Source organism: Microplitis mediator, chromosome 8, assembly GCF_029852145.1.
Source record: "Microplitis mediator isolate UGA2020A chromosome 8, iyMicMedi2.1, whole genome shotgun sequence".
NCBI classification, from domain to species: Eukaryota; Metazoa; Arthropoda; class Insecta; order Hymenoptera; family Braconidae; genus Microplitis; species Microplitis mediator.
Genome location: NC_079976.1, coordinates 11,701,796 through 11,715,838, shown reverse-complemented (window position 1 = coordinate 11,715,838; position 14,043 = coordinate 11,701,796). Strand labels below are relative to the sequence as shown.

General features: G+C 33.2%; 2 protein-coding genes across 3 annotated transcripts in view; one reads left to right on the top strand and one right to left on the bottom strand.

Annotated features, from left to right (window-relative positions):
• The window catches only part of LOC130672897 (lachesin), a 670,825-nt gene that overhangs the window by 47,683 nt on the left and 609,099 nt on the right, over nt 1-14,043 (top strand). The window lies entirely within an intron of this gene.
• On the bottom strand, nt 7,997-12,264 carry LOC130673389 (tigger transposable element-derived protein 4-like). Its single transcript, XM_057478379.1, has 3 exons — nt 11,906-12,264; nt 10,848-11,674; nt 7,997-8,091 (listed from the first exon to the last, which is right to left on the bottom strand). The coding sequence occupies exons 1-3, from the start codon at nt 12,262-12,264 to the stop codon at nt 7,997-7,999; spliced, it is 1,281 nt and encodes a 426-aa protein (XP_057334362.1).

The following is a 14,043-nucleotide window of genomic DNA, read 5'->3' as shown; positions in this document are numbered from 1 at the left end:
CAGCCACAAAATCTATATTACCTATTGATTTTATAGATATATTCAATTGACCAGTCGATAAAAAATTAAAATGTTTTAAAATGAATATTTTTTTTAATAGGGTGATTTTTTCGTGGGGATATTTTGTCGAGAGCAATTGTCCTATCACCGTGTCTTGCCGTCAAGATCTGCTCATTCGTATACCGTAAAAGATATACATCGGGAAATAATAAACGGACCAAAGAACGGAGTCATTAGCTTCGCCGAGAATTTCTTGGCACCTGATGATAGTACATGATGGCGTTCAAGTACCAGATCCCTAATTTCATATTGTCTGGATCGATGGCGTAGTTTGTAGTGGTCTTAGGTAAGCCTGACGCCCCTTAGGTAAGCCTGACGCTGGTATGCTGATTCTAGCGCATGCACGGTAGATTGTCTCTGTTTATTTCGCCATGTCATGCAGTCACGCAACTTCTGATGAGGTCTTGGAATAATTTCTACCACTCCTTTGACTTCACGACAAAGAGAAACAGCAGCTTTGGGTTCTCTTTCAAAGTTAGTGAAGGCTGGAGTAGCGCCAATCAAGCTGTGAAATGCAGCATTGCATGCAAAGCAAAACTCATGTACATGGAAGTCCCATCCGTGACAATCGGTATCTAGAAAAAATCTTATTATATAGGCTCTAGGACTCGATTAACACTTTCCACGGGATTTGCTTGAGCGTGATAAGGTGGATTGTGGAGGAGTTTCAACCCCACTCGTTCAGGTAGTGCTTGTAAATATTTATTTACAAACTCGGTACCATTATCCATCAGTAAGATCATTGGTGCACCCTAACGGTCAGCAACCAAGTTTTCATGAGCATCAACAATTTTAGCTGCAATAGTTCGTCGAAGTGGACATAACTCGATCCACTTTGTATGCAGATCCTGTATTACGAGAACAACCGTTTGTCTAGCTTTGCTAGGCGTTTTGGAACACACGACATCTGCAGCAATCATGGTCAACGGAGATTCAATGATGTGTTGGCGCATGTGGCCATCAGGTACAGCTTGTTTAACTTTACCACGTTGATACGTACCGCATCATCTCATATAATCTATCATTTCACAGGTCATGTTGGGCCAGTAATAGCGGAGAGCTAGTCGACGGTGAGTTCTTTCAACACTCAGGTGACCCGCTCGAGGAGTCGTGTGATTCTCCTGGAATGCCCTCAACCTCATCTGCTTCAGTAATCCCAATTTCCAGGCATCGAGATTTTCGCCTTCATAGTCAACGCTATGGTGTGGCCGATGATAATACAATTTATCATCCTTGATACGCCAATCGTGAAAACGATCAGGTGCTCGACCAATACCTTGACACTTCTTGAGATACCATCGATCCTGTAAATCGTCGACGATATGCAGATGTTCAACTTCGCTTTCTGGTATCCTTGGCAGAGCATCTGGCACATAATAACAAGCTCCACGTCTGTGCACAATGGTAAATGTGTGCTCCATCAACTCTCAAGCTCATGCAGAAAAAACTAGCGAAGCTACTATCCAGTACGTTTCGATAAATCTCAAGACTCCAGCGCGTTACTGCGAGATTGTCGGCTGTGAGCCTGACTCACACGGGACTGCTATCAGACGGGACGTGTGGTTTAGTCGTCCTCATCCTGTGCCTACTATCCATACCTCAAACAGGACCACAAGGTTTGATTTAGTTGTCAAACTATCCCCACTACGGTAAACAACGACTCAACTGTGACACAGGAATCTACGAAATTAAACTCTGTATCGGACTAGACAGAAAGTGTTTAATTCCAATATCCGGTAAGCTATATATACTGGATTAATGAAATCCAAAAGCAATTGATCGAGACTTTCTTCCAGACTCGAAAATGTTTACTACCAGAAATATTAATCAATGCGGTATCCAACTTCTAATACGGAGGTTGTAAATTACACTGAATTAAGTCTTACTCGCAACCCTTAATAATTTTAAAGTTCCAGGATAAACTTGACAATAAGCAACTTACGGGATAAAAGGATTAAACAAATCGCCGGTACTTACAGTTGCAGAAATGTTGTTCCTTTGGACAGCAACAGCCCTTACACGTTTCCGCTTCGTCTTGTTTCAGAGCTTGTCACACAATATTCTATTACTGACTCATTCTAAAAGATCAAACAGACCAAAATCAGCTCTGAAACCAGGAAATATTAAAAAGTATCAGCAGTAATAAGCAATCGAATTCGCGAATTTAAACGAGTGATTCTACTTAATCAAGTTTTTTTTGTAATCAAGTTAATATTTGTTTAAGGTGTTATACGCAGTTAGAATTTTCAAAAAAATTGGATTTTTTTTGCACTTTCGGAATGTATACATGTTTAAGTATATTCTCTGGAAATGTGAAGCCAATCCAATAAATATTTTCGGAGATATACTCGAATTTGTAAGGCCACGTCAGAGTATTAGAAAGCAGGTAGAGTAAGAACCGGAGTAGCAGCTGCACTCACTGCACGCACTACTTGAGGTTCCTTTTTCTATTGTGTTTCATCGTAGAAGGAGAGTATAATAGGTCCACTAAGTACTTCAAGAGTAGTTTTAATGCATCCACTAAAAAATTCAAATGCAGAAAGAGATTTTAGTTGCACGTGATCCTTTGATTGAATATAGAATTATTTATATTTCATTACTGAATTTGCTGCGATAAGTGATTATGTGAAATGTAACTCTTGTGACGGAAAATGAAATTTGAAACTACTTCTCCTCGTGGACCTGGTTTTAAAATCGTTGTAGTATGTGATAATTGTGAAAATCATGTTATAAGCTCCAGTCCTTTTGTGAAGCATTCTTACGAAATAAACGGCCCGACGACAACACCAGCTGCACTTATTAGAAGCTACCGATACAGAAGTCCGTCTTACGGCCCTAAAATAGATGATACCATGTCAGTTGAAGAAAAAAAAATTTAACTACGTGTAAACTACTTCTGGAGCTTGAAACGCGGTTTTCTCGAAACGGTATTTTCTGAGTCGGTGATCTCGATTTCTCAAAAATGGCTCAACTGATCGGTCTTAATTTTTGCACAATCTTCTTAGATATTCCTTAGGTATTGAACGAAGGAATAAGATTTAAATTATTTGGAGCGGAAATTTTAGTCAAAAACGAAAAATTTTTTTAAAATAGACGCCACTCTGTCAAAAATTAAAATTTTTATTTTTCCTTCGTTCAATACCTTCATTTTATCTATCCTTAAAAAGAATCCACTATATTTTTCGATTTCAGATAATCCAAACCGTTGAAATGGAGAACACCGCCAAGCGCCTTTTTTTGAAGGTCGTTCGGGACATCATCTACGGGAGCGCTGCACATCATACAGTTGTCTTTTTTGAGCCTCGCAACTGCGTATAACCCCTTAAATTAAGTATGAATCTATCTGATTTGAACGAATCTCAATACAATATTAGACCATCAAAAATTTGTAAGGGAAACGCGGATTAAATTCGTTCTGAATGTAAAGTAAATGATTTTTTTATTTACTTACCTGCTAGAATGTGTTTGGATCCAAGCAGATATGATTGGATCCAAACAGTAAGATATGCTCGGATTCGAATTTCAGCGCGATCGTAACAGATCGGACAATATCCAAAGACATCCAAATAGATTCCACTGTATCAACAAATATCAAAGTTTATCCAAGCAGATCTTCGTAACCGTGAACCTTCAAAGAAATCTACATAGATATTAGAAAAGAAATTTTTTCATCTGAAAACAAAAGCCAAAGTAAAGCTTATCATTCCTGTAAAATGAACAAACGATTATCAATTGTTCAAGCTGTCGGATTTGCAACCCATCTTTCATGGTATTAAAGTGGGCCACTATGTTCTCAAATGGCAAAATTGTGAAGATAATTTTTGGGAGTTATGATTTCTAATTTTTAATAAATGATTAAAATAGATGAATCAATAATTTGAATTAAAATAATAAAATATTTTATTAAATGCAAAAATAAATTTCGGAAATATATATAATCGTTTATTCTTTACTTTACCTTTTTACCTGCATGTTACGACTAAATTAGTTACATTTAATTATTTATCATAATATTCTAAGACAACAGCTTTTTCAAAAAGTTGCGTTGTTTAAAACTTTTATATTCGATGATTTATAGTTGTATTTAATTATATATAATAAAAAAAATAATAAATATTTCCATAAACTTCTATCTATGACATGGAAATAAATACATATATTGAGACAATGTGAATTGTCTTCGTCGTCTTCAGCCTTGCGGTTCCCGTTTTTCTCCGTCTCGTTACCGCCTAAAATGATGACGTCATAGTGCCGTGGTCACATGACTAACTTTCTTATCGGCGCATAACCGTCAAGTAAGTGGGGAGTCAGGCCAAGTTCACGACCTAAGACCCTGCGGCATCGATGAGAGCTTCGATCTTGGATCCTAAAGCGCACCCGTGCTAAATAATTTTCAAATATCTCTTTTTCTCTAAGCGACTACTTGCTACGTAAAATTAATCATTCATAAGCAATTTACTTGCTATTTCATTTTTTGTATTAAAATAGATTTTTAAGATTTAATTATTTAAGCATTCTATTTACTAAAGTTTGGATTCAATATTGCGTATTATCATAAAATAATGAATATTAAGTTTATGTTGAAATTGTGCCATGCGCCCGCTTAACTTCGCTGTAATCGTTGTCACCAAAGAGCAGCCGAGTCATTATTATTATAAATTAATACTACGTACTATTATAAGTAATCTGTATGGTTTTATCTGGCAATAAATTTGTCCTTTCTTTTTATATCATTATGTGCCTGTACTCTGCCTTAATATTTGATTGTCTAATCTTAAGTTACTTATATTGATAAACTAAATAAAATAGCCTAAGGGAGTTTAGTCAGGGTTTCATCAGTTGTCTGTTTGAACGAGTACGGGGTATTCTCTTGCGAGAACCCATCTGAGTTGTCCGGGTAGATTATTAATTTCATAGAGGCCAGCCTAAGTCAAGATTCAACCCGCGAATTCTGGTGGCTGCTGGCCAAAATCGCAAAGATAAGAAGCGATTTGTCTCAATTTATTAAATTTATCTTAATCTATACGCTGATAGTCAAATGCGAACGGACATAATACTAACAATATATAATAATATATTTTAGGAATTATTTATATCTTCTTGAATAAAAATTGTCGATTCTTGTATATTCCGTAAATATTCGTGTACAATTAGACAAAAATACCTGGTATTTAATGCCTTATTCACAGTAGAATCTCGACAGCTCGACGATTCAGGAGCCTTACCGGTTGTTAGTCACACATTTTTGGATACAGTCATACGTGCTTGGATATAAATTATTTTTACATCGATATATTCCGATATATACAGTTGGATCTGAGCAGATGTAATTACACATATTTATATATTCCTGGATCTGAATATATGCTTGGATTTGAATATTTATATTTAATTATATGTACTTGGATCTAAGCAAATATAACTAAACATCCGTCTCTATGATTGGATATAAGTATATTTGCTTGGATATAAATCTTTATATCTGTTTATATATAGTTGAATCTGAGCAGATATAACTTGTAACGAGTTTTTCACTACGGGGGATCTATCGGAGTGATGTCCGAGTACACATACTATTCGGCAACCTGGTTCAAATTATTTCAGTTGGGCACTAGGTGATTTAACAATCACCAAATAACCATTATCAAAAGTCGGCTCAGGGTGGCGGATCCGGGAAAGATCAGGCACTTAAGATTACGACAAATGATTGCAATAAAGTAAATAATCGTATATCGACCAAAACAAAATGAATTGATCGGTATTACAAATAAAAATTATCAGTTACAAAACAGAAATATACTTTGCCGGTGTCAGCTTGACTCGATAAAAACAAGAAAAATTGGTCGCAATATAATCGTTCTTGGTTGAATTATAAAGTCAGCTCATTACTCGGAGAAAACAGTTAGTAGACGACATAAAATAAACTTATTATATTTTTCACACACAGATATAACGTGCGTATTAACGGAATACTTGACAAGTGATGTCAGGGTATTGTACACGGCAAGACTCTACTGCCGCAACGAATGAGACACGGAAAATCTGTAATTCTCAGAAAAAGTCGAAGGAAATAAAATAAAATATAAAGTAATATCTTATTTAAGTAACGCATTGAATTGTTTTATCATACAATTAATTAATTAGTTAATTAATCACTATTACGCGAACGCACTTCACTTGTTTATTAACGAATTGGTCGCATACTTTGTTCAGCTTTCGCGCCGAGGCTTCGGCTTGTTCACGAAAGACGGTTTTTGTTCCCAGAAGGCGATTTATTGTTCACTTGGAATTAATTCACTATCAATTAATTTAACTAGTCGTTGATCAAAACTCGGGATTGTTATAAAAAGTCGTAATTCAAAATTATTTTCTACGTAAGTCGGAATTGTTCTTTTGGGCGGAGTCGAATTATTCAATATTCCAAAAACGCGGTTGTTCTCTGCGGCGTCTTGACCGGATCTCTGTTCAATCAATGCGTCGGGTCGATTGCTGTCACTAAGAATTTGCTTGCTGGGTAACGTTTTATTATTTTTAAATAATACTGAACCACAAGTCGATGTCGAATTTTAGTCATGTTACAAACTATCTATGCTTATATCTAGCATGATCAAATATTTGGTTATAAATAGATATAACGAGACCCAGACATATATGGTTGGATTAAAAAATTTTCTATCGGGTAATTCTTTCGGATTATCTATTAGCAAACAGTGTTAAAGCCTTATGAAGCGTACGGCTCTGCACCGTATGGTGGAGTCGAAATGCTGGAGTTGAACGGCTGGGATGGCTTAGTTGGTAAAACTCACGCGTGATGGCGAATCGGTCTGGGTTCGATTCCTGCGTTGAGCGATCAATTGTTGTTCTCAATTTGTTTTAAAATTACAACTGATTGAGAAAAGTTCTTTCTATCCTGAAAACGCTTCTTCTGGATGCGTATTTACCTGTTTTCACAGCATTGTGTTAATATTCCAACCTAGAAATAATTGTCTCCATAGAAAAACGATAAATAAATTATTTTAGCTCGATAAATTTGTTTGCTCAACTGAAGAAATTTTTAGGCCCAAGAAAGTTTTTTTCTTGCTTTAATCGTATATTTTACACCTAAGGCAGTAAGTAAGAAATGTTTCAGATCACATGCAATTGTTGGCCGAGGCAAAGCCGAGGTCAACAAACATGTGATCTGGCTTGCTAGATAATAGGTGTGGATACTATTTTCCTCCTCGACGGAGGCGGAAAGCGGCAACTTCGTTTCGCGCAGTGGAACAAAAGTTGACGCCTTCTGCCTGGAGTGGAGAAAAAATTATTCTTCTCAGTTCAAAAACTTCTTTGTTTTAACTCAAGTCATTTTTTCTTAACTCAACAAAGTAAAAACATTTTGGAGCAAGAGAATAAATTTTTTTGATAGAAGAACATTCTCTAGAAATAAAATATAAACATTTTGGAGCTAGAAACTAAATTTTCTTAAGATAAGAACATTTTCTTGAATCAAAAAAAAAAAATTTGGAGCAAGAGACCAAATTTTCTTTAGAGAAGACGAATAAGTTTTAATTTTTTAATCAAGTATATCCAAATTTTAATTAATATATATTTTACTATTCAATCAAATTTTAGTTTAATTATGGTCAAACTTAAAAAATTTAACATAAACGCTTAAGAAATTTCTCATAATTGAGTAGAGATTTTAATTCAATAAAAGTGATTTTCTTCAGAGAAACTAGTTTTTGTTGATTCAAACGATTTCGGTTTCACTGAAGAGGAAATTTGTCAACCTCTTAGGAAGTTCGATGTCAATACTTTATTTTTTACAGTGTATGTATGTAACCAAAACTAGCCGTATGTTAAATATCTATAAGTTATTGGAATAAGAGTATATAACAAGCGATAATGTTTTCTATTACAGTGACACATGAAATAATATAGTGATATAGTGTAGGCATCAGGAATTCGTCGTTTCTCCAACACCATCCAACGCTCTTAAATTGAACTTCTGATGCAGGGATTGCATGAAATCTATTTCTTTAACTTCATAAGCTGAAATTTTTCGTTTTTATCCTCTTATAATTTTTTACAATTATTTAGTGTGAATTTACATGGGAGCTTGTAATGATTACCGCAACCAATATAAATGTCAAAATAAAAAAACCTACACTGAGAAAAAATTTTTCTTTGGACCATTAAATTGGTTTTGTTAAATTCTGTTAAACTAAAATTTATTTGGGACAACTAAATTTTATTACATTAATATAATCTATTTTATCATTTTTAACAAATGATTTAATAGACTCTATTTGGTTAACATTAATATTTCTCTCTCTAAGATAATAAAATCATTTGGTGAAGTTAAGAAAATATTTATTTAATGGACAACTGAACTATTTTATAGTGCCAACAAATCCAAATATTAAAGAAAAGTATTATTATATTAACTTTAATTAACATTACTTAAATACAAAAAAATATATTCAATTAGAATAAATACACTGGTCACAGAAATTAAGGGATAGAAAAAAAATCCGAAATTTTTAGGTGATTTTCAACATGCTGTAACTCGGTGAACAATGGTCGTATAAAAAAACTAAAAAAGCAAATTGTAGCCTCAAGTTTCTAGTTTTCAGATCTGGACCTCAAAATTTTTTATCATGTACGGTTCCGGAGTAATCATAAGAAAACCAACAAAAAAAAAAATTTCAAAATTTTTGCTGGTCTTTCAATACCTCTATGGGCGACAATAAATTTTTTTGAATAATCCGAATGTCTGACTTTTCTCGGAAATTTTATGCCCTTTAATTTGGTGGCCTTGAAAAGTCTCTACGACGATTTGGCGCCGAGTTATCATTGATCAAAGCAAAAAAGTCCATTTTGACTTTGATAATCAATAACTCCGGATGTATTGGTCGTACAGAAAATGGAAGCAGGGTTTTGAAAACTGGAAAACATTCTCTATAAAGCAAAATTAGTGGCATTTGATAGAAAAATTTTTTTTAAAGCGATATTGTTTGGTAAAAAACAGGTCAAAATTCACAAATTTAAGGATATTCGGAAATCTTGCTATAACTTTGGATATAACGGATGAACAAAGGATATCTTCGACTTTTTATTAACCTCAAAGTGTCCTGAAAAAACCCTAGAAATTTCAAATCGCTACGATTTTTCTTTCTTAGTGCCCCGAAGCTTAAAATTTATCGATTTTGTCAAAAATCACCATAATTGGTAGTTTCTCGGTTTTTGTTCATTTTTTCGATTTGAAAATGTTTTTTTTACCGATAATCTTCATTTCTTCAATCAAAAAGATCGATTATCGAAAAAATTGAAAAAAAAAAAAATTTTGAAAAAAATTTTTTTTTTTTTCAAAATTTTTTTTTTCAAAAATTTTTTTTTTTCAGAATTTTTTTTTTGTTGTATCTGCAATGATTTATCATTGTCAAAAAAAATTCCTAAAATGTTTTTTACCGCCGGCATTAGAGTTACCCAAAGGGTATGTTTGTTAAGTTGACATTTGAAGCAGATGCAGTTAAAGCGGTAAAAAACATTTTAGGAATTTTTTCGACAATGATAAATCATTGCAGATACAACAAAAAAAAAAATTTTGAAAAAAAAAAACAATTTTTGTCAATTTTTTTTTTTTTTTCAATTTTTTCGATAATCGATCTTTTTGATCAAAGAAATGAAGATTATCGGTAAAAAAAACATTTTCAAATCGAAAAAATGAACAAAAACCGAGAAACTACCAATTATGGTGATTTTTGACAAAATCGATAAATTTAAAGCTTCGGGGCACTAAGAAAGAAAAATCGTAGCGATTTGAAATTTTTAGGGTTTTTTCAGGACACTTTGAGGTTGAAAAAAAGTCGAAGATATCCTTTGTTCATCCGTTATATCCAAAGTTATAGCAAGATTTCCGAATATCCCTAAATTTGTGAATTTTGACCTGTTTTTTACCAAACAATATCGCTTTAAAAAAAATTTTTCTATCAAATGCCACTAATTTTGCCTTATAGAGAATGTTTTCCAGTTTTCAAAACTCTGCTTCCATTTTCTGTACGACCAATACATCCGGAGTTATTGATTATCAAAGTCAAAATGGACTTTTTTGCTTTGATCAATGATAACTCGGCGCCAAATCGTCGTAGAGACTTTTCAAGGCCACCAAATTAAAGGGCATAAAATTTCCGAGAAAAGTCAGACAGTCGGATTATTTAAAAAAATTTATTGTCGCCCATAGAGGTATTGAAAGACCAGCAAAAATTTTGAAAATTTTTTTTTCGTTGGTTTTCTTATGATTACTCCGGAACCGTACATGATAAAAAATTTTGAGGTCCAGATCTAAAAACTAGAAACTTGAGGCTACAATTTGTTTTTTTATTTTTTTTATACGACCATTTTTCACCGAGTTACAGCATGTTGAAAATCACCTAAAAATTTCGGATTTTTTTTCTGTCCCTTAATTTCTGTGACCAGTGTATATATATTTGTTCGAGGTTAATAAATATATACAGTGGACTCTCGATAACTCGAACCTCAAGGGAAGTGATAAAAACTTCGAGTTAACGAGTTTTCGACTTAACAAGATGTTCGAAATTTGCAAGAAGATTACACCAAAAATTAAGAAAACAATTGATTTCTGTTATATGAAGCATATTTATTTTAAAAAATTATCAATTATTGAGGAAAAAAATATTACATAAATTCTGTTATTTTTTTCTGAAGTAAAGAATTCTCAGATTTTTTATCAATTAATTTTTCAAGTTTAAAAAGTGAATCGAATACATGATCCTCAATGTCAATACATCTTTCGACATAGGATCGTAGTGTGTCAACTGCTTCTCTAGCTTGTTTAGTTGTAATTGCTGGTTCAGAATTAGATAAATCAGCGTCATCGAGGTCATCTAGATTAACAGTATCATTCTGATTTACAATGTCAATTATTTCAGCATCAGTCAGCGTTCCAGTGGTCGCTAGATCGTCATCACAAGTCACGTAATCTTCGAACTGAACTTCTATGTTTTGAAGTTGATTCCAATCTGCTTGTAATTCATCTAAATTAGCATCTTCAAGAACTTCTTCAAGAACATCTTCAGGAGTAGACGTATTAAGTGGCATCGAAAATCCGCAACTGTTAAAGCAATTCGATATTGTTCTTGCAGATACACTCCTCCACGCTTTATCTGCCATCCTCATTGCCTGCAGTACAGTAATAGGTGAATTTGAATGTTGTTCCATATCACCTATAAGTTTTCTTACAACTTCCTTTCTATAATAGGATTTGAAATTTTTAATTATTCCTTGATCTAGGGGCTGTAGTTTAGATGTCGTATTCGGTGGCAGAAATTTAACTTTTATGGCTTTTAATGGTGGAATTACGTTGTGAGCTGTACAGTTATCAATGAAAAGCAATATGTTACGTTTATCCTTAATCATTTTTTTGTCAATTTTCAGTAGCCATTCATTGAATATTTCAGATGTCATCCAGGCTTTCGTGTTAGCTTCATAGTCCAATGGCAAAGATTTACAGCCAGAAAAACAACGTGGTTTTTTAGATTTCCCAATAACTAACGGTTTCAATTTTTCTGATCCTGTCATATTTGTTGCTAGCAATATTGTCAATCGCTCTTTGCTATGTTTTCCACCATAGCATTTCTCATTCTTAAAAATCAGTGTTTTGTCAGGTAGACACTTGAAGAAAAGGCCGGTCTCATCAGCATTAAATATATCTTTTGGCTCGTGATCCTTTAATAATCGTTTCAATTCAATTAACCATTCGTCACATACCTGATTGTTCACACTTGCACTTTCACCGCAAATTTTTTTAAAAACAAGATTGTGACGTTTTTTAAAATTTACCAACCAGCCATTACTAGCACGAAAAGAATTGTGTCCAAGCAGTTTCGAATATTCTTCAGCCTTCTCGCGTAAAACAGGACCAGATACACTTATGTTTTTGTCGCGGCACTGCTTAAACCAGGTCAGTAGACCTTCTTCAAGGTCAGGAAATTCAGCCACTCGTCTTCTTTTGTATGATATGTTTCCACTTTTCTCGTACCTTAATAAAATTTCAGCTTCATTTTTAATTATGGTTGATAAAGTGCTAGCAGGTATCTCGTATTGAGCTGCTACGTCTTTTTTCTTCATCCCAGTTTTTACCGTGTTAATAACATCGAACTTTTCTTGTAAAGTTAAAGTTGTTAATTTTCGTTTAGCACTCATGATGTCTAGATACGAACTGATTAGCAGTCAACAACTTTGCAAGAAAATAATTTAGAGAGAAAATATACACTACAAACAAGAATGTAAGAAGCATTGAACATTCCTACAGGAATTAAGATTTGATTGCTATAAGGGAAAGTACGGAGAAAAACGTACTTAAATTTTACTAACTTCGACTTATAGAGATTCACTTTTAAAATTCGAGTTATAGAGTATAAATATGCCTAATCGATACCGGAAGGGAAACGATACTAAGTTCGAGTTACAGAGTCTAAATAATTCGAGATATCGCGTATTTAAGGGTTCAGCGGAAGGGAATACAAATTTTTTTCGAGTTACCGAGGATTTCGACTTAACGAGGTTCGAGTTATCGAGAGTCTACTGTATTTGAACCTAATGATTATTGATTTAAAAAGTTATGGTGTTAGGCAGCAACAGCGGGAGTAGTTTGGTGCTCGCCACTAGATCGCGCCCACCATTTGTGGTGTTCCTGGTAAGATACTTATTTCAGAGTTTTTATATTCGCCAGCTTGAAGCATTCATAGGACGGGTTATCCGCTGAAAATTATTGATTATAGTGGTATCCTGTATTACACTATGACATTAATGTTTAACATTAATGTTATTCCTGAACAATTTTTGTCATAGTGCGAAAAAAAGTACGTGGCAAGTAAATAAATTATTCTTCTAAATATGCATTTATTTAACTGTTAAATAAATATTCTGTTATTTCAAAATAATATTCAATTATTATTAATATCACATTCTCTAAAGATCACTCAAATATTTCATTATGACTACTTTATTGACTCTACAGGTAATCAATTTGATTTTATGCTTTCCACTAAACGCGTAACTATCTTTACTAAATATTTTATAGTTTCTAATAACTAGTTTTGTTGGTGAATTATAAAATATTTAGTTAAAACAACCAAATATATGATTGGCAATGGGCAATCAAATCATTTTCTTGTCATAACTAATATTTAGTTGTCAGGAGAAAATTTTTTTTTCAGTGTAACCTCACTATTTATTCGTAATCGAATACGCGAGTTTTTATTATGATTTCACTATACAGAGTTTATTTATAGTTAATATTTCTAAAACTACCTTTAAGAGTGAATTTTATTCCGAAGGGAAGTAAATAAACAAGATCTCATTTATTTTATGTTCACTCCACAACATTTTTACTACGTAGCCACTTATCGAACGGTGTACTATAAATTTTATGACATTTGGTACCCTTAAAAATAAATTAGTGAAATTTACTGCGAATTAGTGGATAGTCACTATTTCTGCAGCTATAAGTATACCACTGATTCGAAGTGAATTTCACTGATTCATTTTTAGAGAGTAATTGTACTTGATAAATAATTAATCAATGTTTCTAATTAATGAATTGATCTAGAACACAACTAAATTATTATTTAATGTCTTTAATAGTAGCTTTTGCTCTTCAAAGTTTGTGGTTATGAACTATAACACTGACTATAAAAAAAAAAAAATTGTTTTAAGATTTTGATGATCAAAGAAAACAGTTATTGTAGTTTTATAATTTCAAATAATTTTTGTCTTTACCCATTTGCATGCAGAATTGTAAACGGGTACAAGAGAAAAAAATAATAGAGATAAAATAAAATATGAAAAATAATAATCATAAAAAAATTGCCTTATCACAACCTGAGATAAGCGTGTAGAATTGTAGTAACTGGAGGCAAATGAAACTGGTACAGCGAATGAAAAAGACAGAACTAGTCATAGTAAAAAGTACAAGCTTAA

Bases quoted from the DNA above. Each gene is read 5' to 3' on its own strand.
- LOC130673389 (XM_057478379.1), bottom strand. From the start codon at position 12,264: ATGAGTGCTAAACGAAAATTAACAACTTTAACTTTACAAGAAAAGTTC. The intron at 11,675-11,905 runs GTTGGTAAATTT...TGGAAAACATAG, and splicing joins TTTCGTGCTAGTAATGGCTG to CAAAGAGCGATTGACAATAT. The intron at 8,092-10,847 runs GTATTGACATTG...GAAAAATTTCAG, and splicing joins ACGATCCTATGTCGAAAGAT to CTTATGAAGTTAAAGAAATA.